At 41.5% G+C, this 26,681-nt stretch overlaps 1 protein-coding gene and 1 non-coding gene across 3 annotated transcripts; one reads left to right on the top strand and one right to left on the bottom strand.

Annotated features, from left to right (window-relative positions):
- The first annotated feature begins 572 nt into the window (after nucleotides 1-572).
- On the top strand, nucleotides 573-26,658 carry FKBP9 (FKBP prolyl isomerase 9). 2 transcript variants are annotated; one of them, XM_053261624.1, is made up of 10 exons: nucleotides 573-904; nucleotides 4,293-4,438; nucleotides 10,246-10,435; nucleotides 10,841-10,986; nucleotides 11,318-11,507; nucleotides 14,950-15,095; nucleotides 20,892-21,078; nucleotides 21,573-21,718; nucleotides 22,973-23,136; nucleotides 24,571-26,658. In XM_053261624.1, exons 2-10 carry the CDS (start codon nucleotides 4,351-4,353, stop codon nucleotides 24,748-24,750), a joined length of 1,437 nt encoding a protein of 478 aa, XP_053117599.1. In that variant the 5' UTR covers nucleotides 573-904; nucleotides 4,293-4,350; the 3' UTR covers nucleotides 24,751-26,658. The 2 variants fall into 2 exon arrangements, with proteins under 2 accessions (XP_053117599.1, XP_053117598.1); XM_053261623.1 differs by having other exon boundaries at nucleotides 711-1,080.
- Nucleotides 6,725-6,796, bottom strand: TRNAE-UUC (transfer RNA glutamic acid (anticodon UUC)). Its single transcript has one exon. It is a non-coding gene; the product is annotated as a tRNA-Glu (tRNA).
- Nucleotides 26,659-26,681: the final 23 nt, after the last annotated feature.

The following is a 26,681-nucleotide window of genomic DNA, read 5'->3' as shown; positions in this document are numbered from 1 at the left end:
CACAGCTGATGCTGAGTTATGATATTAAACGGACATGTAGGATAAATACTTTAAGCAAACTATTCGCATAGTGCAGTATGAGAACGGCATATTTGTCTTGCTAGTCCGTACTTGCATTTTTGTTTGCTAAAGTTAGAAACGGACACAGCTCAAGCTAACAAAAAGGGAAAAACTGGCGTGGCCTGCTTGTTGCAAACGAGGAGCGCGCAAGGGCAGAATTCCTGCTGATGTTAATGGGATGACACACACAGCGTGTGTCAGAGAGAAGCCGAGGGAAAGAATGCTGTCCTCAGGCCTGAAGGAAGGAGGGGGACTCAGCCCTTGAAGTCCTTGCCCAATTGTAAAGCAGCGCCACGTAGGAATGCGAAGAGGAGAGCCTTCTCGAGGGGAGAAACAGCGGAGGAATCGGAAACGCGACAGTTCTCTAGCCCGCCTCCCTTCCCTCGCCCGCCTTTATTGTGATTGTCCTGTAGTCCACTCGCAGCCTGGCTTAGTTTTCCAACTCGTCAGAGCCCGCGCGTGACGTCACGCCATACACTAACCGGGGCGGGGGGAACAGCCAGCTTCGCCACGGGCCAGTGGTCAGCTGCAGGGCTCCTCCTCCACCCGAGGAAAGTTTAGCGCGTGCCCCCCTCCCTTCGCGTCTGGCTCCTCCCACTTGCAAGGGGGAGGAGAAGGGGCTGCGATCCCCCCCCGCCTCTTCCCACTCCCTCTCCACGTTTGCAGCTTTGGGAAGCCGGGACTTCAACGGAGGACCTCCTGACCCCCTCCTCCTCCTCCTCTCCTCCTCCTCGAGTCGCGCTCATCTCTATCTCTTGCTGCTATGGAAGAGCCCGGAATGCCGCCCGGCCGGAGGAGACACCGCCGCCGCCGCTGCTGTTCGCCGCTGCTCGTCGCCCTGCTGGTGAGCTGCGTGGCGTGTCAGGCTCCGCCGGTGCCGGCAGGGGAGTGGGATGGCAAGGATGTGCTGGTCGAGCGCAGCTCTGTGCCCAAGCAGTGTCCTCGTACCGTGCACTCCGGCGACTTCGTGCGCTACCATTACCACGGCACTTTCCCGGACGGCAACAAGTTCGATTCCAGGTAGCGACTCCTCTAGACTCTCTCTCCTCCTGCTCCCGGCTTGCGGGCCACGGTGCCGGAATGAGGAGAGGGGTGGCCAACCGCAGGCGGGGGAAGATCTGCAACTCAGGCCGCAACTATGCATGTTTACTTGGGACCAGGCTGCTTCAGTGTACCTCGGTTTGCAGCCTTAGGGGCCCTAAGTGAGGGCCGTAGCTCAGCAGTGCGGCACTGCACAGGCTCTGAGTGCAGAAGGTCCCACATCTCGTCTCTGATCGTTCCAGTTAAACGGAGGATCTGGAGCGGGGTGGGCAGGAGTGGGGAAGGCCGTCTGCCTGGTATCCAGGAGAGCTCCTATCAGTCAAAGCAGGACTTCGTATAAAACATTTTCGATGATGATGGACTTCGTATAAAACATTTTCGATGATGATGATTTGTTTACACAGTCAGATAGGTGTTATTGACTGGTTTGTTTTATCCAGACATCGAGTCCTTCCCAAGGACCTGGGATGCCAGAATTTTATTGTCAATGGTTATAGATATCGTTGCAGAATATAGGCTGTTCCCAGTAAAGCTGCTTTTTGTAATTGGCTGATGGTGATTTCTGTGGCCCCTATGGTGTTGAGGTGCTCTTCAAGATGTTTTGGAATTGCACCTAGGGCGCCAGTTACTACTGGGATTATTTTGGTCTTCTTCTTCTTATCATCATCATCATCCCCTAAGCATTTTTCTTCCCCTCCTTTTACTGAGCTCCCCTGACATACCTGACATACCAATATCTTCAATCTCCAAATCATATTTTTCTCCCCTGCAAAATGTCTTTCCTCTCGAAACTTTTCCTCTCCATAAAAATTTAAGTAAGGTTTTGCTCCTCAGGCTTTCCCTCTGTCTGCACCCCTCAAAGGACAAACACTCGGTGCCTGCAAATGTAATGCTAGAAGGGCAATGCATCGGTTTTTCCAGTGAAGCGGAGGCATGCTTTGGTGTTTTCACACAATACAATAAAGGTGTCTTTGTCCTGCCCACTTTCCCCCCTCCCCCACCACTGTATTTGCTTACCTGTTAAGGGATGCAGTTTTGAAAATGGAGGGCTCAAAAGGAAGGCATAGATATATTCACTTTGGAACTTGGATTACAAAACACACTGTATGCATTTTAGTGAATTATATGCAAAATGCATCAAATCACATTACTGTGGGGCTGTATGGGAGCATCTGCACAAGGCAGATAGGACTCTTTCTTCTGCACTAGTGAGAGAAGGAGGTCATCCGTTAGTTGTGGAAACAGTATCTTGTGAATAAATCAAAACAAATAATCAAGCATTCCCAGATATCATTATAGTATTGCTATTGGCTGACATACAGAGCAAATGATGCACCAGTGCAGAGAGCAGCCTAACAGAATTTCATAACTAACTGCACTGGTGCAGCGAAGAAGTGGCAATTTTTGATGCCCTCCCTTGTCCCATTAAGTCTTCTGTGCCATCCACACTGAGGGTCGCGCTTCCCTCAGGGAAGTTTTCAGGTGGCACAGAGGACTTCCTGGGGAAGTTGTCAAAAACTCTTGCCTCCCCACTGCACTGGTGCAATTAGTTAGGAAGTTCTGTTAGACTGCTCTCTTGTTTCATTGGTACATCCTTGTTCTGTACGACAGCCAATGTCGTATGTGAAAATGCTGCTTGGCAAAGCTCCAGAAGTCGCTAGGAAGAATCCACATCTTCCTAGAAATCTATTTTGCCCCTTTCCCACATTATTCCAAAATAGTGAACAAGTGTCTATAGTTTTCATTTCATTTTAAAAACATGTTTGAGTCCATATCTCTTGCTAACTACTTCATGATATCTCAGTTGGTGCTAATAAAGATATACATGTAAATAATAATAATAATAATAAATATGTTGGGTTTTGATTTTCTTTCTTGTGGCTACCTATATTTTATATGCATTCCAGAAAGTAGCTTTCTCAAACCATTCTCTCACAAATGGTTTTTAAATCAGTGTTTACATGTTGCACATATGTAAATCAAATGAAAAAGCTACATCACTTGCAATACACATTTAATGTTAAGGTTATTCCCTTCCACTTTCTGTCTCATATTAACATAATGCATTCAAGAGAAACATGCATGCATCTTCACACAATTTCTGGGAGTTAATAAGCTGATTATAGAGAGGTCTGGGAGTTAATAAGCTAATTATAGAGAGGTCTATCAGTGGCTACTAGTCGGAGGGCTATAGGCCACCTCCAGCCTTAAAGGCAGGATGCCTCTGAGTACCAGTTGCAGAGGAGTAACAGCAGGAGGGAGGGCATGCCCTCAACTCCTGCCTGTAGGCTTCCAGTGGCTCTGGTGGGCCACTGTGTGAAACAGGATGCTGGACTAGATGGGCCTGATCCAGCAGGGCTGTTCTTATATCCTTATGAGTTGTATGAAGAAATTTCTGTTATGTATGTCCTGAACTTACTGTCAGTTAATTGCATGGGGCTATTCAAAGTTCTAGTGTTTTGAGATAAAGTGAAACATGTCTCTGTCCATCCTTTCAACATGTCCTAACTTTATAAGGTCCTTTCATGCCCTCTCTTAGCCATCATTTTTTATTAACTAGCCCTCCCCACAATGCTATATTATTTCTTCATAGGAAATATGCGCCAACTCCTTGATCATTCTAACTGCTGTTTTTTGTGTCTTTCCCAGCACTGTTACAACCTTTTTAAATGGAGTGAGTGACTAAACTGAAAACAGCATTCCAAGTGGAGGCACACAAGATATTACTGTTAGTTTTGATGGGTTTTCTTAAAAAAGAGTTTTAGGTACATTCAAGGAAGCCAGGTCTGTCAACAATCCCTGTTAAATGGGCAAGAGGTGCAATTTTTAAAGTAGTGGCTCTCTTATATATTTGTCAGAGGGAGAGCAATTATCCCTATTCAGCCTTTTCTAGCATCCCTCACAATGGCTCTTGCTGGTATCTTCCTTGGGTTTCTTCTTTGATTAGGAACCGCTTTGGGACAAAGAACCCATCTGCTCACTTTTTTTTTTGCTACATGAACTGCTTTGAGAATCTTGATTGTTATTGTTGGTGTTGTTGTTGTTGAAAAGTGGTGTACCAATATTCTAAAATAAAAACAGCTGGTAGTATGGGCATGACTGGTAAAGAGGGTAACATTTTTGAACTTCCAATAAATAGGTGAATGCAAGATTAAATGAAAGCATAAATAACCCTTTATCTCTCTTTGTAGCTATGACAGGGGTTCCACATTCAACGTGTTTGTGGGGAAAAGCCAGCTGATCCCAGGAATGGACAAAGCTCTAATTGGCATGTGTGTGAATGAGAGGCGATTTGTGAAAATTCCACCCCATCTTGGCTATGGGAGTGAAGGAGTCTGTAAGTACAGTGCCATGTGTGTAAGTGATGCTTAGAAATTGTGAACTGAGTCGGGCCTTTACAAAATAGAGGCCTTAGGAACCTTCATTTTGTGAATTTATTTTTGCTCAAATAGCCTACTTGGGTGACAAATCTGTGGACGTGAACAGGTATGTGTGGGGGGAATTGGAAAAGCACCTCTACACATATTGGAAGCTCTGAACAGAACCTACACTAATTAGCATTTAAAGGTCAGAGACAGAGCCAATGGGCACCATCCCACTCCTGCCACCCCCCTGTTGAGATACATGGATATGTTGCACAGATAGAGTTAAAGAGATCTGATTATGACAGGCAAATTACTAGGTGTGTTTTTAGTCCAGGAGACATGCAATTTGTTGTTTATGAGTCTTCCCCCTCCCTGCACTTGTGAGAATCCTGATAATCTCTGCTCTCATGACAATGTAGTTCTCCTTGTTACAGAGAATATACAATGGCAAACATGTCCAATTGTTCCTTAGTGTAGAACAATGTGCTATTACTGCTCCAACCAAAATGAATTTTGAACCTGGCACTGTTTCTTAAAATTCTGCTAGCTGAGGCATACCTTTAAAAACAAATTACTATGAAAGGCACACATGATTCTTCCAGCCCAAATTATTTGCTTTTTGAGTAGAGCCCTATACAGGTGTTAGTCGTCCATGGAGGACCAACACGGGGAGAGATCAAACAGGAACATGCTAGCTAGCCATGCTCCAGATTGAGGTCTTCCCTGGCTACACACTTCAGACATCGCTGCATTCAGTGCCCACCCTCTGCAGGCCAGTTCTGAACATGGGTGTGTGGCTAGGAAGTTGATGGACTTCCCTATGCTGATGAGCATGGGGGGGGGGGTGGCTAATTGGTGTCAAACCCAAAATATTGATTCATGCTCTGGAGGTACAGTGAACAGCTTCCCCTATCTGTGAGTAATTCTGTTGTGTCTCTGCACCAAAAGTGATTGAATGGTTCAGGCATGCTTGATGTGGAGTCAGGGAAGAAAAAAGAATGTAGAATGTGGTGGGCTATAAATAGAAATAAATGCTTCAAATAGCAATCTCTTTGTCCCATGCATGCATATTTAAAAGTACATAAATAAAATTACATACCCTCATATACTTGCAGGTTCTGGACAACAGTTTTGTTGTTTCTCAAAACTTACTTTCTTTGTACATGTGTTAGTATATTAGTTCTCCATTGGGACAGGCGGAGAAAAATATTCTAAAAAGGGGAAAAAATGAGGAATATATCGAGCAGACATGGTATATGCAAAAACAAAAAAGAAAGAGATTTCAGATTCACTATACAGTATCCATCTAAAGAAGTAAATGGTCTGATTTTCCAAACTTACTGGGGAAAATCATTCACAAAACCCTAGTGAGTGGAATTGTCTATGTCTGTGAGTATGCAGAGGTTGTCCCTACTATTTCTTATAAGGGAAGTGCATTTGGTATTATGTTTGACTTAGGCTTGATCTACCCATGCAGCAGGATGAGGTGGAAAAGTAGAATATCCTGTAGCAATTCAGATTATTGGGGTGAAATGCCATTTTTTGAATGCTCTCCCTCACATAATGCACTCCTTTCAAGCAGAAAACTAGCACATCAGGGAGATTCTGGCTCAGCCCTTTGCCTGCTCTGCTGGTTTTCCTACAGGAAAGAAAATGTAACATGTAGGGGAACATTCAAAAATATGCATCCATTTCTGCCCCTCATTCTGCTACATCTGTAGACCAGGCTTCAGATGATACAAGATTACAGTTTGAGGAGTTATGCAACTGAAGAAAAGCTTCAAATAGTGGAGCAGGAAGGAATATGGCTTCTGAATTTTTCCCCTCTTTGAAAGTAACAAGAATACATTCCATCTAGAAGGAGAAAAAGAATGAAGTAAATGTCCAGTTGCCTAGATTTTGGCATCCGTGCTAGAGTACAGCAAAAACAAAGCGTAAAATAGAACCCTTATCCCAGGGTTCTAGTCACTAGATGTGACATTAAATATATCGTTGGTCTTGGCATGCTTGCTTTCCGCCCCCTGTAAATAACATATATTGTGGGGTGGCTGATCTGCATTGGGGTCCACAATGGAGGTAGAGGTGCTTTAATCCTATCCCCCTACCATCCTATGGTCCCAGTCTGAATCACACTTCATTGAAACATAGGAAGCTGCCTTATTCTGAGTCAGATTATTGGTCCACCTAACTCAGTATTATCTACACTGTCCGGCAGTGGATCTCCAAGGTGTCACATAGGAGTCTTTCCCAGCCCTATTTGGAGATTCCAGGGATTGAACCTGGGACCTTCTGCATGAAAAGCAGATGTTCTACCATTGAGCTACAGCCCCACGCCTCTCAGGAACACTATTTGCCCTAGGGAAAAATGGGCTCCAATGGGAATTGCCCCCTGTAATAAGCAGCATGATTGTGTGTTGGGGGCAGTCTGGATCACCCCAGCCCTGGTACATGCTGTTTACAGAGAGTTGGGGGAAGGAACCGCATTTGGGCCAATGACAAGATTAAAGGCCTCATTTAATTCAGTAGCAAAAGTAAATAAAACTGAGTTTAGAACACCTCAGACGTATTCACACATTGGACTTTAGTGTGTGGTTAGCTCTGTTGCCAGATTTGGCTTTTTAAAAACCAAATTTTGGGTTACGGCCCATTTGACTCACGAGTATACCCCTTAGGTTCTGGCCACTCTTTAATAAATACCACCTGAATTTCACTCATTATTAATTGTATATAGGATTGTCTCCTATTCTGGACACCAGATGTTGCCCTTTAAATTTCCACCCAAAGCAGCAGAAAAAGAAACTGCAGTTTCCCCATGGCTACTCCTGTCCATTTCCTCCACAGTCCTATCATCTTCCTTGCTGATCTGCAGTAATAAGCAGGTCTCTAAATTTGCGGCACAATGTGTGATGGAAGGGTGTGGGCAACAAGACCATTAAGGGAATGGGTGGAAGCAACCATCACATTCTTTATTCACACCAGCTGCAAATGTAAATAAAGGACAGCATCTGGTGTCCAGGTTAGGTGACAGTTCTATTTGTCTGCACTTTTCACAAGCCAGTGGTTTCTCTTCAAGTGCTATAGCCATAATTGATATTACAGAGTTTCAGTCATGATATATGTCTCATTATTACCTTTATTGCAAAAATATTGTATGCACAACATTGGCGGCTTTCTAGATTAGGCCATTCACTTGCAGTTTTTCTTTTGTTTACTATTATTATTTGAAAAGTTGATGTAAAAATATATATAGAATAATGACTGATCCTCTCTTTTATTCATGCTAACAAAAAACCGAGACTTAGATATAGCATTCTCTACACAAAAACTGCAAATGGCAGGATGGAATTCCTTACCAGCCCACTGATTTTGAGGGTTTCCACCTCTAAAATATCCTATGGACGCTGACCGATGTTGAAATTAATTCTTGGGTTAAGATGGAAGTTTCTGATCAATACTCTTGTAGAATTAAATGTTTGCCTCTAATATCAGATTGGATTATTAAGTTTAAAGCAGCAGACAATCCTTTTCTGAATGCCACTTTCAAGAGTTGGGCAAAATGGTATAGGGGTGTGCACGGAACCACAGAGCTGCGGTCCGGCACTGGCGTGGGGGGTTCCTTTAAGGGCGGGGGAAGGTTTACTTACCCCTCCCGCCACTTTCCCCCCTCCAGCACACGTATTCTCTTTAGTAATTTGGGCGGCAGGATACCTCCCTGCTGCCCCTTCCCCCGCTTGACTGCAAAAGGCTGCAAAAAGCCTTTTGTGCGTGCGCACGTCGCGTGAGCACTTCACGTCTCCGCGGCGTGCATGTATGTGTGGCCGCACGCGCACGTCGCGGAGACATGAAGCGCACGACATGCGCATGCGCAAAAGGCTTTTTGCAGTCTTTTGCAGTCAAGCGGGGGAAGGAGCGGCCGGGAGGTATCCTGCCGCCCCAATTACTAAAGAGAATACGTGTGCTGGAGGGGGGAAAGTGGCGGGAGGGGTAAGTAAACCCTCCCCCACCCTTAAAGGATCCCCCCGCCCCAATCCCTCCGAACAACGAACCACCCATGTCCGGACTGGTCCGGAGGCCAGTAGAATGGCCTCCAGACCAGTCTGGGCACATCACTAAAATGGTATAAGAGTCTAACACTCCCATATTCCCCTCTCATTCTAATTTTTTGCCATCCTAAATTTGATGGATTGTTTATATCTCCTTGACTGATACCAGCTGCTGATCTAGAAGTTGCTAGATTAAGCAACTTTTACCAACGGGGAAATCCTATCAACCTAGAGGCTATAGGGTAATTTTGGGGTCCCCTGCAGTATACATGGATACATCTTTTACAGTGTAGATCCTTTATTTCCACCCCAGAAATAACAGTGCAAGCTAATAGACAACTAACAAAATTTGAAGTACTGGTTTTTGAAGCCCCAGACACCCTCAAAGGTGTGGTTTCAAAATCATATTATTTGATTATAAACCACACATTTAATCCACTGCCTAGCCTTAAAGTGTCTTGGGAAAATGACTTTTAACAGGAAATCAAAGTTCAGTAGTGGAAGAATATATGGAAATGAAAGCCACTTACTTCCTCTTTGGCCCAAATTGAGGAGAACTTTCTCAAGTTTTCTATAGAGGTTCCTGACCCCCCCCCCCCATTAGCATAGATCAAAAAAGCCTGCTCTCCACTTTGCTGGAGTGATTGCGGGATGAAGGGTACCAATTTTCATCTTTGGTGGACCTGTCCTAGGATCTCATCCTTTTGGACAGAGGTATTCATGGAGATGAGCAGGATTACAAATCAGAAAATAGGATTATGCCCCCATCTTGCATTATTAAATGTATTTTCTGGGGTCAATACAGATGCGACATCAAAAACATTAATTGTGTGTATGGTAATTGCTGCCAGGTTACCTATAGCCAAACAATGGAAAAATCAAACCATATCGATGGATATCTGGTTCAAGAATTTATGGCATATTGCAATCTCAGAAAGGCAAACCCATATCATTCAATCTCGTTCAAATCAGACTACAAATCATGCTTTTAATGTAATTTGGTCAGACTTTATTCTTTACACTAATCGGGAAAATTATGATTGTTTTCCTACCTTGGACAATATTAGAGTTTGGATAGATTGATGAATCAGGGTTTGTTGTATTCTGTGCTTGGTTCGATGTTGTTTAGCATTGCAAATTTGTTTTAATAAAGAGATTAAGAATAAAAGGGAGAGTGGAAATGACTGATACTCCATTTGAAATAGGATAGATGTTGGCATATTTTTGCATAGCACATATATTGTCCCCCCCAAAATTACCACTCCTTCCATAAAAGAAACATTGAGCTGGTTCACATGATTAGAACAATGTCAGGAAAACGTTCAATTGTAATTTCCTCAAGATCCGTGCACTCCTGATTTCCAGTCATGTAAACCTGGGAATTTTCGACAATGCTGGGTCCTCATTGCATCAACTCAGCATTTACCTGAGATTATGAATCTTAGGTCTGAACTATGGTAGTCAACCTTGGGTAAATGTCAAGTCAGTGTGGTGCTGACCTGACATTGCTGAAAGCTTCCAGGTTCACACAACTGGAAGTAGGGAGATGTGCTCCATAAGAATCTAGGATTGAATGATTACCCTAAATTGTTCTAGTCATGTGAACTGACCCATTATTTCTTTTGTTGCTAATATTGAATGTTAGATGTCTGACTGGGTAACAGTAAGGGATTTTCATATTTGTGATTAGAGAAGAAATTGAATTATTTTTATTTTTGTATATTTTGCAATCACAGCTGGTGTAATTCCTGCAAATTCAGTGCTTCACTTTGATGTGCTCTTGATTGACCTTTGGAATTCTGAAGACCAAGTTCAGATTCAAACTTACTACAAGCCAGAAAATTGCACAAGAACAGTTCAGGTGTCCGATTTTGTGAGATACCATTACAATGGGACATTTTTGGATGGAACACTGTTTGACTCAAGGTAAACTTGTGTGTGTGTGTGTGTAAAATATCTTTCAGAACATTTTCTGTATCTTAAATAAAAATGTGAATGAAAATTTTTTGTTAGCTGGGAAAAATCCGTGTCTGAAACCTTGGAGAACTGCTGTGGTCAGAATGAACAATTCTGTTCTAGATGGACCAGTTGTCTGACTCAGTATAAGACAACTTCATATATCAGGTTATGGCAACAACAACAATAGAAGGTGACAAAAAATTTAAGTACTATCGCCTTTATGTAGTTTTTGGGTCTGTATAAAGGTAACATTCTTTGAAACATCTGTGTGCATTGACTCTATTCTGTCCAAATCTTTCCATTTCTCTCTCACTTCTAGTGTTAAAATGAAGAAGCTGGCTATACGTAACTTGGATTTGTTTACATTTTTAGTCACAATAGGATGCGATCATATGACACCTACGTGGGAATTGGTTGGCTAATCCCTGGTATGGACGAGGGTCTCCTTGGAATGTGTGTAGGAGAAAAGCGCATAATCACAGTACCTCCTTTCCTAGCATATGGAGAAGACGGAGATGGTAAGTGCCAGCTAAGCTTTTTACCCATAGTCAATATTATGAAGCATAAACCAACAGAATATACTTCTGCAGAATATGCATTCATAGTGTCAGTTTGTAGGAAGCAGCTGATCAACAATATAGCTTTGCTTACCAAAAGTTTCAGTATTGCAAAACAGCTACATTGCCAGGCCTTATCCTGGAAGAAATAGGTTGAGGGCTTGTGTGAGGTTAGGTTGAGGGCTTGTATGTGATTGAGGTTAGATTGAGGGCTTGTGTGTGATGTGTGGAAACTTTAGTTTCTTTTTTAATTTTGCACTAACCTAATTGCCTACGTGCACTTCATTCATAGGTAAAGAAATTCCTGGTCAGGCTTCTCTTGTCTTTGATGTGGCTCTTCTAGATCTTCACAACCCCAAAGATAGCATCACTGTTGAGCAGCAGTATGTGCCTGAATCCTGTGAGCGAAAAAGCCAAGTTGGGGACTTCCTCAGATATCATTACAATGGAACACTTCTGGATGGCACATTATTTGATTCCAGGTGGCCAGACTATTAAGCATGTGGTTCTTTCTTCTTGTTTATGCATGTGCCCTCAAGAGGGTAGGAATGTGCCCAAAATTTGGCTGAATTTGATTCAAATTCAAATAGAATCGATTCGATTCGGAACCATTGAACAAAGTGGGGATTTGTTCAAGTCTATATGAACTTGCCCAAATTCAAATTGATTCGAACGAATCTCCACTCTGTTCAATGGTTCCTAATCAAATCAATTCAAATTAGAATCATAGCCAACCAAATTTCATGCACATCCCTATCAGGGGGCTGGTTATCACGACTGACAACTGGGTAGGAAGAGTGTCCAATCGAGCTACAAGCCCCATATGTTCTCCTGAGAAACTGTTGTATGCCTGATAAAATAGAGGCAGGAGGAGGGGGAAGTGATAGCCTGCTAGCCTCAATCTGGGTAGAGCGGCACGGGACATGCTTTTCCTTCTTCCTTGATAGAGTGTTGGGTACACAGTGTGGGTTAGCCACCACCATCCTGCCCATATTGAATCTAGCAGACGATCACTTCTCCCTCCTCATACTTTGATTTTGTTGACACACAACCGTGTCTTGGAAGCACTCACGGAGCTTGGAGCCTGGCAGGACACTCCTTCTACCCAGCTGTCAGTCATGAGAACCAGCCAAGAGTCCATTAAAATGTTCTGCAATAACTTAACCCAGTTGCACTTGATGGGAGTAATTTTGAAAACCTAATTCTGTATGCTGATAGCATCTTTTGTTACAGTATGCAAAAAAGCACTAAGTAAGAATAAGATTGCCTGTCAAAACTTTAAAAGTTTTGCTTGTTATTTCTTTTGCAGTTAATGAATTTTGAATATTTATTTTGCATGGCTGCATGAAGGAATAGATACATTTTCAATGATGGTTGATGCAACAGTGCTTTATGTTGATGAGCAAATGAACACTAAGGTTCATGTCCATCTGTTAAAGTGGCTTGAAGTCATTGAAAATGTTGTTCCTTCTGGCATATGCCTCAAGCAAGGGCAGTGTCTAAGACATATTAGAAATTACTAGTTTCCAGTTTTGTTGGTCAAACCAAATAATTTGAAACATATTAAGAGCTGTCAACACTAGTGAAATGCCCAACTATTGCCTGAGGTTAGATTTATAGACTTAGTATGTAGGAAATGCAAATGGAAGCACGAATATGGCACAAATTGATTCCACTATACCCCTATTCAGACATTATGTTGTACTAGTGTGCAGATGTCTGTACACTTGTACATGTGTTTGTGCAAATTACGAAGATGCTGAAAGGCATCATCTCATACGGCGCAAGAGATGGCAATGGTAAACCCTTCCTGTATTCTACTAAAGACAACCACAGGGCTCTGTGGTCACCAGGAGTCAACACTGACTCGACAGCACACTTTACTTTACTTACTATCCCTGCATTCACTTGAAAAGTGAAATGCATGAAATGATAGGAAGTGTCCATTTGAAAATCAGATGCATGGTACAGACAGGAAGTGTCCTGCTGTACCTGTGCTCAACGTAACATGTGACTAATTGTACATGTGTATAGATCTATACCTATGTACACTTGTATGTGTGTTTAACATAATGTCTGAATAGGGCTTATGTCAAGCAGTTCAAAGATATGAAGCTGTTTGGCTCCTATCACTCATTCCAAAAGAGAAAACAGGCACTACTCTCTAGTTAACTACATTAATTGCTTGTGTCTAGCTGGTTCACATCCATCAGCTTCTTTCTGCTTCTACCTTCATAGGGTGGGACCACTGGGTACGAGGACCACTGGGTGCCAGCTCTTCAGTGATGAGCCCCATTCTCAGAACTATCCAGCACTAAATTTTACTCCCCTTAAAATTATCTATAGCACTTCAGTGTTATTAACTTCTTAAGGTGTGTTAGCTCACTTAATCCCAGAAGTTTTGAACTGGTAATGGCAGTTTTTATATCCCTCTCTGATAAATCCTGCAAGAACTCTAATCTGGAGCTCCATGTAACACAGGGGATAAAATATTGAGCTTGATTGTGAAAAACACAGCTTCAAATTGAAGCTTATTGGGTAGCTTTTCTCATCTTACACAAGTGCATGCGCACGTACGCACACAGATTCTGCTGAAGTACATACATTTCTCAGGGTTGGCACTTAATTTACAACACAAGCCCCTCACTCTAAACCATGCATTTCATACAAATGAGCAAGCACAGAGAAGCCTGGCTCATGTGATTCTTCCCTTTCAGAAAAGACAGTGGGTCCCTGCTCCAGACGAGATGCTAGTGGTGATGGAGGAGATAAATGGCCCTGTTCTGCCTCTCCATCATGTGATTAAACATCTGCCCTGTAGAATATTATTGTTGTTACTATTATTACTTTTATTTCTAGACCACTTAGATAACTTCGGTTGAAAAGCAGCATGTAAATATTCATAGTAGTAGTAGTAGTAGTAGTAGTAGTAGTAGTAGTAGTAGTAGTAGTAGAACCACGTTTCAGTAAAAAGGTTCTCAAAGTGGTTTTCATAGAAAAAGAATAACAAAGATAAGATGGGTCTTCTAAAAAAAGAAACACAAAGTAGACACCAGCAGCAGTCACTGGAAAAATATTATCCGGGGGTTGAATAGCGCCAAGTTGTTCTCACCCTGTTGACTATAAAGAATCACCACTTTGAAATGTGCCTCTTTGTCTAGTTAGCAGGATTATATGAACAAGTCCTTTCTCTCTCAAATTAGAATCTCTTTGACGCTGTAAACTGCATTCTTTCTTAATGTCACACCTAAATCGTTCGGACTGCTTGCATGGGCTTGTACAGGCATTACTGTATAGAAATCATGGTGTAACTTGTGTGCCTTCATTTCTGTGAATGAATGGACACATTATAATTTTGATCTAGCACAGAATTATGGAAAACTTAAGCCCACTGAAATCAAGCATACTTAAGCCTGTTATCTCTGTTCTGGACTGTGACTACAACCTACTTTCAGTTGTGTGTTGGTTGCCAGCTTTATGTGGTCTCTGTTTTTTCTGTCTGATACTCTGTATTATCAAGGATGGTTATCAATAGAGAAAATAAAGCTGCAATCTGAAAACAGTCCTTTCTAAACATGGAATCCCCTGCATGCAGGGACTCCTCCATGTGCTCATGGAGAGGAGGGGCAATTTTTAGTGATTCCCACCCCCCTTCTGCAGCTGATTGTGCCTCCAGAAAATACGTTCCCGAGGGTGGAAGGGCATATTTTCCGGAGGCACAGGCAGCTACAAAGGGATGGGGGAGATAGTTGAAAATTGTCCTTTTCTTCTATGTGCAGATGAAGCCCGCCCCCCAACTCTTACTCAAAATGTTGAGCACAGTAAATTGTAAGGAGTCCCTTTTGTGTTTGCTATAGTGCTAGATAAACTACAAAAAGTGTTACTCTTGATAATGGTCTTACTAAAGCAAAATATTTTCTTTAGTTATTCACGGAACAGAACTTATGACACCTACATAGGGAAAGGTTATGTGATTGCTGGGATGGATGAAGGCTTGCTTGGCATTTGCATTGGAGAGAAGAGGCGAATAACTATCCCACCTCACCTTGGCTATGGCGAAGAGGGAAGAGGTATATATCACTTTTAATTCAGCACATTCTTCCATAGCCGAATCCTGTAATTTGCTTTGTTTTTGATAACTTCGGCAAAAGTTATCGCTGCTGCTCTCCTCCTCAGCATCCCTACTTTGGATATCAGCACAACTGGAAATCCAGTTACCCCTGCTAACTGGGCAAAGAGGCACCTTTTTAACGTGGTGATTCTCTTTATTTAGCAGGGGGAGAGTAACTGGCCCTATCTATCCCCAGCACAGTACTTCCAGTGACTGTTGCTGGTATTTGTCTTTTGTTTCCCTTTAGATTGTGAGCCCTTTGGGGACAGGGATCCATCTTTGTTTTGTTTGTTTGCTTGTTGTTTCTCTTTGTAAACTGCTTTGGAAACATTTGTTGAAAAGTGGTATATAAATATTTGTTGTTGTTTTTGACTCTCTAAGCCACAGTTTATTTTACTTCAACCATTAGAAGTTTTAAGGAGCAACGTAATACATGGTGTGTTTGTACTTCTAAATGGAGGTGTTTTAAGGATCAGGATTGCTGAAGAGAGTGGCTGACATCCAAACTAACTCTGCACTAATACAAGGATGTTGCACTAGCTAGTTCTGCTAAGTTAGGAGCTTTTATTCCAGACTAGTGTTGTACTGGTGCAACAGATTGGGCAACGAGTTGCACCAGGCCTTGACAAATGTACTTGGGCTGTAGGAGCCAGGCCAAAAATGTAGGAGCCAGACCACTCTCTGTTCTATGGGAAGCGGGGCGAACTCACCACTCACCCCTAGTAATGCCCTTCGCTCCATGGGGGGAGCAGACTTTTGGTATTTTTTGCAGCTGGAGGATATAGGTGTTCCCCCACTCCAGCTGGGGGTGTTAAGTGGTTTTTTAATTGGAGCCGACCATGTTAACTGTAAAATAAAAATGGTAAGACTTAACAGTTTAAATATTTAAATATTTAAACACATGGTAGTATACAGGTGAAACTCGGAAAATTAGAATATCGTGCAAAAGTCCATTAATTTCAGTAATGCAAATTAAAAGGTGAAACTGATATATGAGACAGACGCATTACATGCAAAGCGAGATAAGTCAAGCCTTAATTTGTTATAATTGTGATGATCATGGCGTACAGCTCATGAAAACCCCAAATCCACAATCCCAGAAAATTAGAATATTACATGGAACCAAGAAGACAAGGATTGAAGAATAGAACAATATCGGACCTCTGAAAAGTATACAGTGTACTGTGCTTGACTGGCCAGCAAACTCGCCTGACCTGACCCCATAGAGAATCTATGGGGCATTGCCAAGAGAAGGATGAGAGACATGAGACCAAACAATGCAGAATTGCTGAAGGCCGCTAATGAAGCATCCTGGTCTTCCATAACACCTCAGCAGTGCCACAGGCTGATAGCATCCATGCCACGCCGCATTGAGGCAGTAATTGCTGCAAAAGGGGCCCAAACCAAGTACTGAATACATATGCATGCTTATACTTTTCAGAGGTCCGATATTGTTCTATTCTACAATCCTTGTCTTCTTGGTTCCATGTAATATTCTAATTTTCTGGGGTTGTGGATTTGGGGTTTTCATGAGCTGTACGCCATGATCATCACAATTATAACAAATTAAGGCTTGACTTATCTCGCTTTGCATGTAATACGTCTGTCTCATATATCAGTTTCACCTTTTAATTTGCTTTACTGAAATTAATGGACTTTTGCACGATATTCTAATTTTCTGAGTTTCACCTGTATGCATATTGAAGATGCACTGTAATGCTTGATATTTAAAAGTAAGGATCTTGATAAACTCCAACCCTTTATACTTTGTAATACAGAGCATTATTTTATCTTCAGCATGCATACAGTACAGTACCATGAATGCAAATGTGTTTATTTCATTGCATGGACAGGTGATGGGAAGCTACAATTGGCTACAGTTTCCCAACACGTGGGGCAGGGCGGGGGGCAGTATACATGTGCGTTCTTCACACTAAAAAAACAACGCAACATTTATTGCATTAAAGTCAGCCTATAAACATATCATTAGCGAACATTCATCTTACTACAAAAGGTGAAACTGCGTTTGTTTGTTTGTTTATTTATGGTTTAAATAGCTAAAGGCCTTCTCTGTTGCTGCCCCAAGGCTTTGGAATGCGCTCTCTAGTGAAATAAGAGCCTCCCCATCTCTGACAATTTTTAAAAAATCTTTAAAGACGCATCTGTTCACCCAGGCTTTTAACTGATACTGTTTTGATTGTTTTTAATGTTGTTTTGGATATTATTTACAAAACTTTTAAATTGTTGTGTGTTAAATTTCTTGTTTTTGTTTTTAACTAATGCTTTAATATTTTATTTTGTTGTAAACCACCCAGAGACTTAAGTTTTGGGTGGTATAAAAATATGTAAAATAAGTAAAATAAATAAATAATAAAGAAAGAACGATCAGATTTTGCTTTGGGGTTTTTAGCACCGTAGTTTTTAAAGCCAGCCTTAGAACACATTTAAAATTGTTCCCTGTGATTGTGTCGTTAAAAAAGAAGGCGGTTGACGTAGCTAAAGAGCACCCCTCCGTTTGTTTCAGAACATTTGATTCCATAGCTGTTAAAGCAAACCTTTACAGGTTTAATTGTTTCCTCGTCAGGGTCCCTGGGCTGCTTCCTCCCTGGACTCATTAATTCATTCTAAGACCACTCTCTGCTGCTCTCCTCTTCAGCATCCCTACTTTGGATGCCAGCACCACTGGAAATCCTGAGCCTGCACTGTTACCCTTTCTAGTGGGAGAAATCCCACAAGTTCTTACAGGAGCTCAGCATTAATGCCAAGAAGTGCAGCTGGAGGAGGTAGTCATAGGAAGCAGGGAATTAGACCCCACGATTCTCTAGTCAGGCGCCATGGGGAGCTGGTGCCTGGACTTTGTTGTGGGTTGTGTTGCACAATACTGTACGTTCTGTAACCTTGTATATGCCCCAGAGAAGTTTGTTGCCACAATTTAATGCAACTCTGCAAACATCTGAAGTGTGTGCCACTTCTTTTATTACGTGAGCACCACATTAGTCTGGATTCCAGTCCCACCATTCTTGATATGCAAGTACATTGCTTGTGTGACTGGAACAAGAGTGCAAGGGATTATGCTACTTTGAGCATTCATGTGTGCGCAACTTTGTTCGTTGTGCTAGTGCAGTGTTAATCTGATAGCATAGTCATATTGAACAGGACTGTAGCACAACCCCACTCCATAAACATGTTTTTGGGACTCCATGTTCCAAAAACATGGAATCAAATGTTCTGAAACAAATGGAGGGGTGCTCTTTAGCTACGTCAACCTCCTCTTTTTTTAAAGACACAAACACAGGGAACAATTTTAAATGTGTCTTACGGTTGGCTTTGAAAATTATGGTGCTAAGAACCCCAAAGCAAAATCTGACTGTTCTTTAACCATTTTTGCGCATTGCTGCTCTAAGAGTATCAAAAGGGATGATGCGATTGCCACAAGGGACAGATTTTTTTTAATCACCAGTATTCAGCGAATAACATAATTAAAGCAAGAATACTGCATAGTTCGTCGGTTATGTAGCAACGCATTTTGCTCATAGGTTTTGAAGACAATTCTACTTCTGCAAATGGTGGATGAATTTGGTGCAGAAATGAAGTGTAGTGAATGTTTTGTATGTTAAACATTGATTCAAATGTTTTTGTTAAAAGGGCAATATGTCACTTTATGTTGGCTAGAAAATTTTCTGGTTATTTAATACTGTAATGATTAATGTGACTTTGAGGACTGGGGGATCTCAAATTTGTCCCAAAAATTAGGGGTAAAAAAATAAGATAAAATACACAAACATACAGCTTTGACTCCCCCCCTTTTTATCATAGAGAACCACAGTATAGAGAAGCAACTGGGGTGATCCTAAACCCCAGTAGAAGCAAGCACAGTGGTAATTAAAGCCAATTGTCTCAAATAATAAATAAAATTATTCTAAGTCACCAATACATTTATTTGCTTATTATTTGAGGTACGATTGCCTTTAATTACCCCTGTGCTTGCTTCTTTGGGTTCACATGTTACAAGGAAGTGCCTACAGAAGGCATCGAAGTGAATGTTTTCCTGCACTTCCAATGTAATGACAGAAGTGGTGATTTGTGCATCTCTTCCACAGTGAGTGTAAGGTTTGAGGTGTCATTTTACACTGTAAGTAGAAAAGCAATCAAAGTTGCCTCAAGTGATTTCATTTTTAGCCTACTTTCCGAAGGTTTATGAGTCCCCCCATATCTGAGTCAACCCACCCTATAATCTTTGTGTTTACCTGATGGTACAAATCAAATTTACAATACATAGGAGGGGGTCATAGGGGATCATGATGGGTGTTTTTTTAATTTCAGTCCACCATCTTGAAACAAGATGGTAGCCACTCATTATTAGCACCCCCCCTTTAGAATTGACATGTTATCAGTCTGATACAAATTAAACTTGGAGTACATGGAGGGTGTGTGTGTGTCCTAGCGAATGCTGATGGAGGCACATTTACTTTGATTCACCCTTGTGAAATATTATGATGGCCACTCAAATTAGAAGCAGTTAAATCTGATCCGAAGTGGCTATAGGTGAAGATGCATTCCATCTCTGTAGATTGTTATAAGATGTATCATATTGAAAGAAGCAGAATGTTGACTCCATTGACTCTACTTAGAATGCCTTGTTTTAAATGTATTTTAAAAAATATTTTAAAAAATGAAATCAATTATTGAAGGTTTAATGCCTTATTAAAAGCCCTGTGAAATCTGAACACTTTTGCTGTCTTTTAGCAGCTAGATAAAATACAGCTTAATGTTTCTAGCTGTAAGGTACCAGGGTCTATTTGTCTGTCTATCTCGGGGTCTCCCAGCAGGCAGTGTCTGGTGCCTTGCCTCCTTCATCCACCACATCCTGGTCCTTTAGCAAGCCAGACCAAGTAAACCTCATAGAGAAAAGGCACCCTCTAGAGTACATTGCTGGTCTGAGAAATGTGAACTGATCCCTTGGCTCTGTAAGCTCTTGTCTCCAAGCCAGCTGAGCCTGAACAGTTTGTGAGAAGTGACCCGACTCTTTCATCTTGGGCCTTCTGCTTGGTTGAATCACCCAGTGCTTGGTCCTGGACAATCCTCAAGTGCTCCTCACCTGAACTAGATAGACTATTGTGACATGACACATCCTGTGCCCATGATTTTCCTTCAGTGCATCATGCTCACAGAGAAGAGCAAGACAGTAAATATAGGTGATAATTCTCTAAGTCCCAGAATATCTTTCAGTGCATGGGATTTGTGCTTATGGAAGCATGTCAAATGCCTCAAACCTCAGAAGCTTGTTCTGTACAATTTTGCATGAACTTGAGAAATGCTTCTATTCATATCTCATGTGCTGCTCACACGACATAGTGGCCCCTCAGCTCTGGAATGCCCTCCCAGAAGAGCTTTGCTATGCTCCCTCCCTTAGGGTTTTTTAAACAAGATATTCAAACCTACTTGGGTTCTTTAAAATATATTTTACTATGGTCTGGTGGGTTTTTAATTTTAAGTAGGTTTAATTGTTTTTATTCTACATTGTGTTCTATTTGTTTTGTTGTGTAAAATTTTATATTATGTTTGTTGTTTACTGTTAAAAGCAGCCCTGAGCAGTATTGTACTGGAGGGGTGGGATATAAATATTTTAAATAAATATCTAATTTAATTGCACTCTACATATTTTTGGCAGTTTAGGTCTGATGTTTATGGGGTGTCTGATTGGCTAGAGCAGCTTATTTCAATATGATTCTTTTCTGTGTTCCTATTACTATAGGGAATATTCCGGGCTCTGCAGTGTTGGTTTTTGCCATTCATGTGATAGACTTCCACAACCCTTCAGACTCTGTTGCCATTACCACCCATTATAAACCTACTAACTGCTCTATACTGAGCAAGAAAGGTGATTACTTGAAGTATCACTACAATGCCTCACTCCTCGATGGTACTTTGTTAGACTCAACGTAAGTATATCATTTGGCACTGAACAATAATAGAAGCATGAAACGGGATACATCATATGCAATACAGAGTAATAACTGAGGAAACAAATATTTCATACATATGGTTCAGATCTGATTCAGCATTTATCTAAAAATGCGCTCAGTTAAAGTAGGTGGAAGAAACAGAGAGGTGATGAAAGGAAGAGACAGTCTAGATTAAGGGCTTGTGAGCTCTTGGGTAAATTTTGTAACAAGTTTCCTGCATTATCTCAACTTGCAACATACTGAAAGAGTCTAAGAATAGTTCAGATAATCACATGTAAATTGGAGGGGGTGTGTGTGGGCAGAAATGAATGCCAGGTAGTTACAGGAAATATCATTCTGATACTACTGTTACATATCCAAACCAACTACCTAAATAAAATGAATGTCTCTGTGCTTCTAACCTAGATGGTTTCAACATTTTTACCATAGATCATGTGTCTCTATAGTTTGTGAAACTTTCCCTCCCCCAGGTTTAGCCTTGGCAAAACTTATAATATAGTTCTAGGATCTGGACAAGTTGTGTTGGGAATGGATATTGGTCTCAGAGATATGTGTGTTGGAGAGAAAAGAACAGTTATTGTTCCACCCCATCTTGGTTATGGAGAAGCTGGTGTTGGTAAGTACATAAAGCTTCACACAGTTGCAGTTGTTGATTGACACACTGATTTGATTACTTTTCACATTCCTCTGCAGTGGGCACCACAGCTCACTTCTTAGTTTGTTCTTTAAGCATACTGTTCGATTTTTGGGCAGCTTTGTTATTGTACTCTCTTTGATACTCTTTTCTGTTTATAGCTTACTGTAACTGGAATGGTGTGAGATAATGTGGGAAGATTATTTAGTGGTGTGATATTACTCCATTTTGAATACTCAGTTCATGGATTGTAGTAGGGCTTTATTACAATTTCTCCAAAAACAGTGTTGAAAAGTTATGTACTTGACATGAGATGCTGCATTCATATAAACTAGCCGACCCTGCACAGAGCATCTGTGCGCTCTTTGGGGCCAGCGGTTACCTGTTCCCCCCACCTTCTGCTCCATTCTCCACTTCTAGGTCCAGCTGCCTCTCCTCCCCACCGCCACTTCTGCCCCCCCTTCTCCCCCCCGGCCTTGCCTCTGCGGCTGGGCTGGGCCTGCTGCTGCCTTTGGCCTCTGCAGCCAGGCCTGCCGCTGCTATGGCGGCCAATCCTCCTAGGTGTGCTTCAGCCAATCAGGCCCATCTGCAGCCCAGCCAATCAGCTGGGCACTGGGACGCACATTCCAAGGCACACCCAGGAGAATTATATATATAGATAGATACTGGAATCCTGTTCTCATTTAAAATGTTGAGCACAGCCTCAGCTTATAAAGCACTGGAGTATTTTAAATGCATGACAGTGCATGCATTAGTAAATCTATATACCTGGGCTGACATCCAGACTAACACTGTGCTGGTGCTAAAGACGGGAGGTATGTTTTCACTGATCAGTACTTCCCTCTGAAGCCCACTGTGCCTCCTTAGAATTTGTCTCAAGGAAATATTTTCAGGAGGGATAGTGGGTTTCAGAAGGAAGGGAAGATCTGCAAATATTGCCTATTGGCCTGGATGTCAGCCCTCAGATCTTAAATGCATATTGTCACAACATGTACTGTGCCTGTTAGGAGTGGAAAACCCCAAAATTGCGTATCAAATGTCTTTTGGATTGAGTATACTTTATTTTCTCATAGAATTAAATAAATTTAAAATAAATTCTAAAAATTAGATCACAAAGAGTGAAATGATTATCTGCTTCCGTTTGAAATGGAAGGAGGATGGCTGAGACTGGCTTTCCCCCACTCCTACTATTAGCAAACAAAGATTAACATGTGTTTTTCTCATATACCATGACAGAAGGAGAAGTCCCTGGTAGTGCTGTATTAGTTTTTGACATTGAACTACTCGACCTAGTGTCTGGATTACCAGAAGGCTATATGTTTGTATGGCATGATGAAGTTTCTCCTAATCTCTTTGAAGAAATTGACAAGGATAACAATGGAGAGGTTATTCTGGAAGAGGTAAAGTTTTGGCTAGTGAAGCTGATTTGCATAGATTCCTTTTAGGCAGATGCCAGTATGCTCATAGACAGCAGCATCTGTTGAGGATCCGAGACCCAATCACTTGGTTCAAGCAATACGTTTAAGATTATGTTAATGTTGTGACAATGCAGTTGGGAAATGAAATATTCCGATCCATAAGAGTTTTGCAGCTGTGGAAGCTACTTCAAAGCGGACTCTTATGCTTCAGGAGCTGTGTAATTGAACACTTTATAATCTCGCATAGATAATAGCTACTACAGGGAAGATCTAAATGTAGCTGAATGTCAGTTATCTTCTGTGATGTGGGTGTTGTCAGTTGGGACTCAAGTCACAGTGGTAATGGATGCAAGCACTGCTCATGTGGGTTTCCCAATTCACTTTGGTTCCTTCCCATGCAGCTCTTGCTTATGTTGCACCTTCTCTCCTGATAAGATGTTAGGTGTTTTCTGATGGCACCTGTGCCTGTAGGAAGTAATGTATTAAATTGGGCCTCAGTAAGCACTGTATGCATGTACAGGTGAAACTCGGAAAATCAGAATATCGTGCAAAAGTCCATTAATTTCAGTAATGCAAATTAAAAGGTGAAATATGAGACAGACGCATTACATGCAAAGCGAGATAAGTCAAGCCTTAATTTGTTATAATTGTGATGATCATGGCGTACAGCTCATGAAAACCCCAAATCCACAATCCCAGAAAATTAGAATATTACATGGAACCAAGAAGACAAGGATTGTAGAATAGAACAATATCGGACCTCTGAAAAGTATACAGTATACTGTGCTATTCAGTACTTGGTTTGGGCCCCTTTTGCAACAATTACTGCCTCCATGCGGCATGGCATGGATGCTATCAGCCTGTGGCACTGATGAGGTGTTATGGAAGACCAGGATGCTTCATTAGCGGCCTTTAGCTCTTCTGCATTGTTTGGTCTCATGTCTCTCATCCTTCTCTTGGCAATGCCCCATAGATTCTCTATGGGGTCAGGTCAGGCGGGTTTGCTGGCCAATCAAGCACAGTACACTGTATACTTTTCAGAGGTCCGATATTGTTCTATTCTACAATCCTTGTCTTCTTGGTTCCATGTAATATTCTAATTTTCTGGGATTGTGGATTTGGGGTTTTCATGAGCTGTACGCCATGATCATCACAATTATAATAAATTAAGGCTTGACTTATCTCGCTTTGCATGTAATGTGTCTGTCTCATATATCAGTTTCACCTTTTAATTTGCATTACTGAAATTAATGGACTTTTGCACGATATTCTAATTTTCCGAGTTTCACCTGTACATAGGAATCATTGTGAGATATCAAAATGTGCTGTTTATTGATATTTGAGGGTCAAATTACCTGACACCCAAGTGCATTTCACTTTTATATAATTTTTAATTCTGTGTTTTAAAAATCCTAGTTCTCGGTCTATATCCACGAGCAAGTCAATTCTGGCAAAGGAAAATTAGCTCCTGGCTTTGATTCTGAAGGAATTGTGAAAAATATGTTCAGCAACCAGGATCGAAATGGAGATGGCAAGATTACTGCAGAAGAATTCAAACTGAAAGACCAGGAGCCAACAGTGCATGATGAACTGTAGATTAGTTTTTAAATATTTTTTTTATGAGCTGAACTGCTGTTATGATGTATGCACCATAGAAGCGGTTTGAAATGTGTATGTGTGCACACTTAAACTGAGGACAATGGAAAGGAATACCCATGTCTCTGTATATGTGAAGTAGTATCAGTATACAGTATCTCTGTATGTGTGAAGAGATCATTATACAGTGGAAGATGCTTCCTGTGGCATTTTTATTATAAAATATGAAGTGCCTCAAAATTGGGTTTTTTTTAAAATGCACATTCCATGTATAGTGAAATACAGCTTTTGTGGCACATTGTGGAGATATGGAAGTTTATGATGGATTTCCTATGAAGTACAAACTTCTCTCAAAAACATGCCTGTATTTTGGCACTGTGCTCCGTTGTTTTGAAACCATACCATGGCACCAAAGTAACTGAGCATAGATCGTACACCTTAAGAAAGTGAGCCTCCTGTTTGAAACAGACTCCAAATCTAAGCTCAGTTACTACTCCTGGATAAAGGCAAGGAATCCTGGGTCTAGTACTATGGGATCTACTTTACCACCTGTTTTGACAGCCAGTGTCCTACTCTGATGTACTTTTTAATAAGCTTTATAGGTATCCAGGATTCAGCCTTTCCTACATATTTCAGTTGTAGTTAATAATACAAAAGACATCCTGTCAAATTACAAGAAGTCTGCAGTAGAGGGTTAATTATTTACAAACACAAATTCCTCTTTCCCCCTGCTCCTGTTCTTTGAAATATGTACATATTGCAAAAAGAAAGCTGGTATCAGTAGGAGGAAAAGAGATGCTGAAATATGCATGATGACATATTGTTACTCCACAAACAACATATTGTTACTCCATCTATTTTGGTGTAATTAGTAATCCTCAGAGTAAAGAATTCTTATAAGTGGTCTTCAAAGAGCATCTCAGGCCCAGTCTGTAAAAACACTGTAAATGTGGTCAAATATTTAAATTGAGAGCATAAATTAGACAAAAGTGACCTCTACAAAGCTTGGTGGCATAAGGACAGTGGCTTACATACTACCTAGTCATCCCCCCACCCGCTCATTGTAAGCAAGATGTGCATACACCACAATGTTCTGCTCAAAAGCACATGGATGCTGGTTGTTTAAGCAGGGCATCTCCAGGTCGACTAAGCACAGTGTCATTGCTCTTCCAACCCTGCTCCCAGTATTCCTAATAGAAGCAATGTTGGATCAGTGATAAAGCTGTACTTAAGAGGCTCAGAGGTGTCCTGCCAGTGCTTGTGTGCTTTAGAATACTATAGCCTGTATGCATAAGGAGTCTGCATGATCCACAACTGAAGCACTAGTTCAGGATCATGGAGAGTGGAGCAGGAGCTTTAAGAAGAGCCACCCCATGCAGCTTCTTGCTGGGGCAACACTCACCCCAAGTTCCCCACCACCACCATGGAGCATCAGCATGAATATGGCATCAGAATGTGTGTGGGCATCATTTATGTGGTTAGCATGGCGTTGCTGACCACACAAATGGTGCCTGCACATGCACAGATGCAATGTGCATGCTGTTGAGCGCCACCCCAACAGGAAGGTTCATGGGGTGGCAGAGAGCAGATAAAGACCTGCTCTGATCTTTCTTAAAGCTCCCACTCCCCACAGCACCAAACCCGTTCATGCACACCCCTAATGTGCATTTCACTTAGAATGTCAGGGACTGTGTCCTACATAAGCCTGACACTAATGGAAATGAATAGTGTTGTTCCTGGTGTAGAGATAGACCTCCTTTCTTTAACTGTATGAATGGTGCTAGTTTTAAATTTCAGCAAGCAAGTTTTGTATTTTTTAAAATACACTTTTTAATTCTAATAATGCCATGAGGATTGTCAATTGTGATAAAATTCTGGTATTTTTATTAAATAAAATATTGACAAATACATGTATCCCTCATGTATGTGTG

Source organism: Hemicordylus capensis, chromosome 6 (genome assembly GCF_027244095.1).
Source record: "Hemicordylus capensis ecotype Gifberg chromosome 6, rHemCap1.1.pri, whole genome shotgun sequence".
NCBI classification, from domain to species: Eukaryota; Metazoa; Chordata; class Lepidosauria; order Squamata; family Cordylidae; genus Hemicordylus; species Hemicordylus capensis.
The sequence above is the reverse complement of the archived record's forward strand: the minus strand, read 5'-3'. Positions and strand labels throughout refer to the sequence as shown.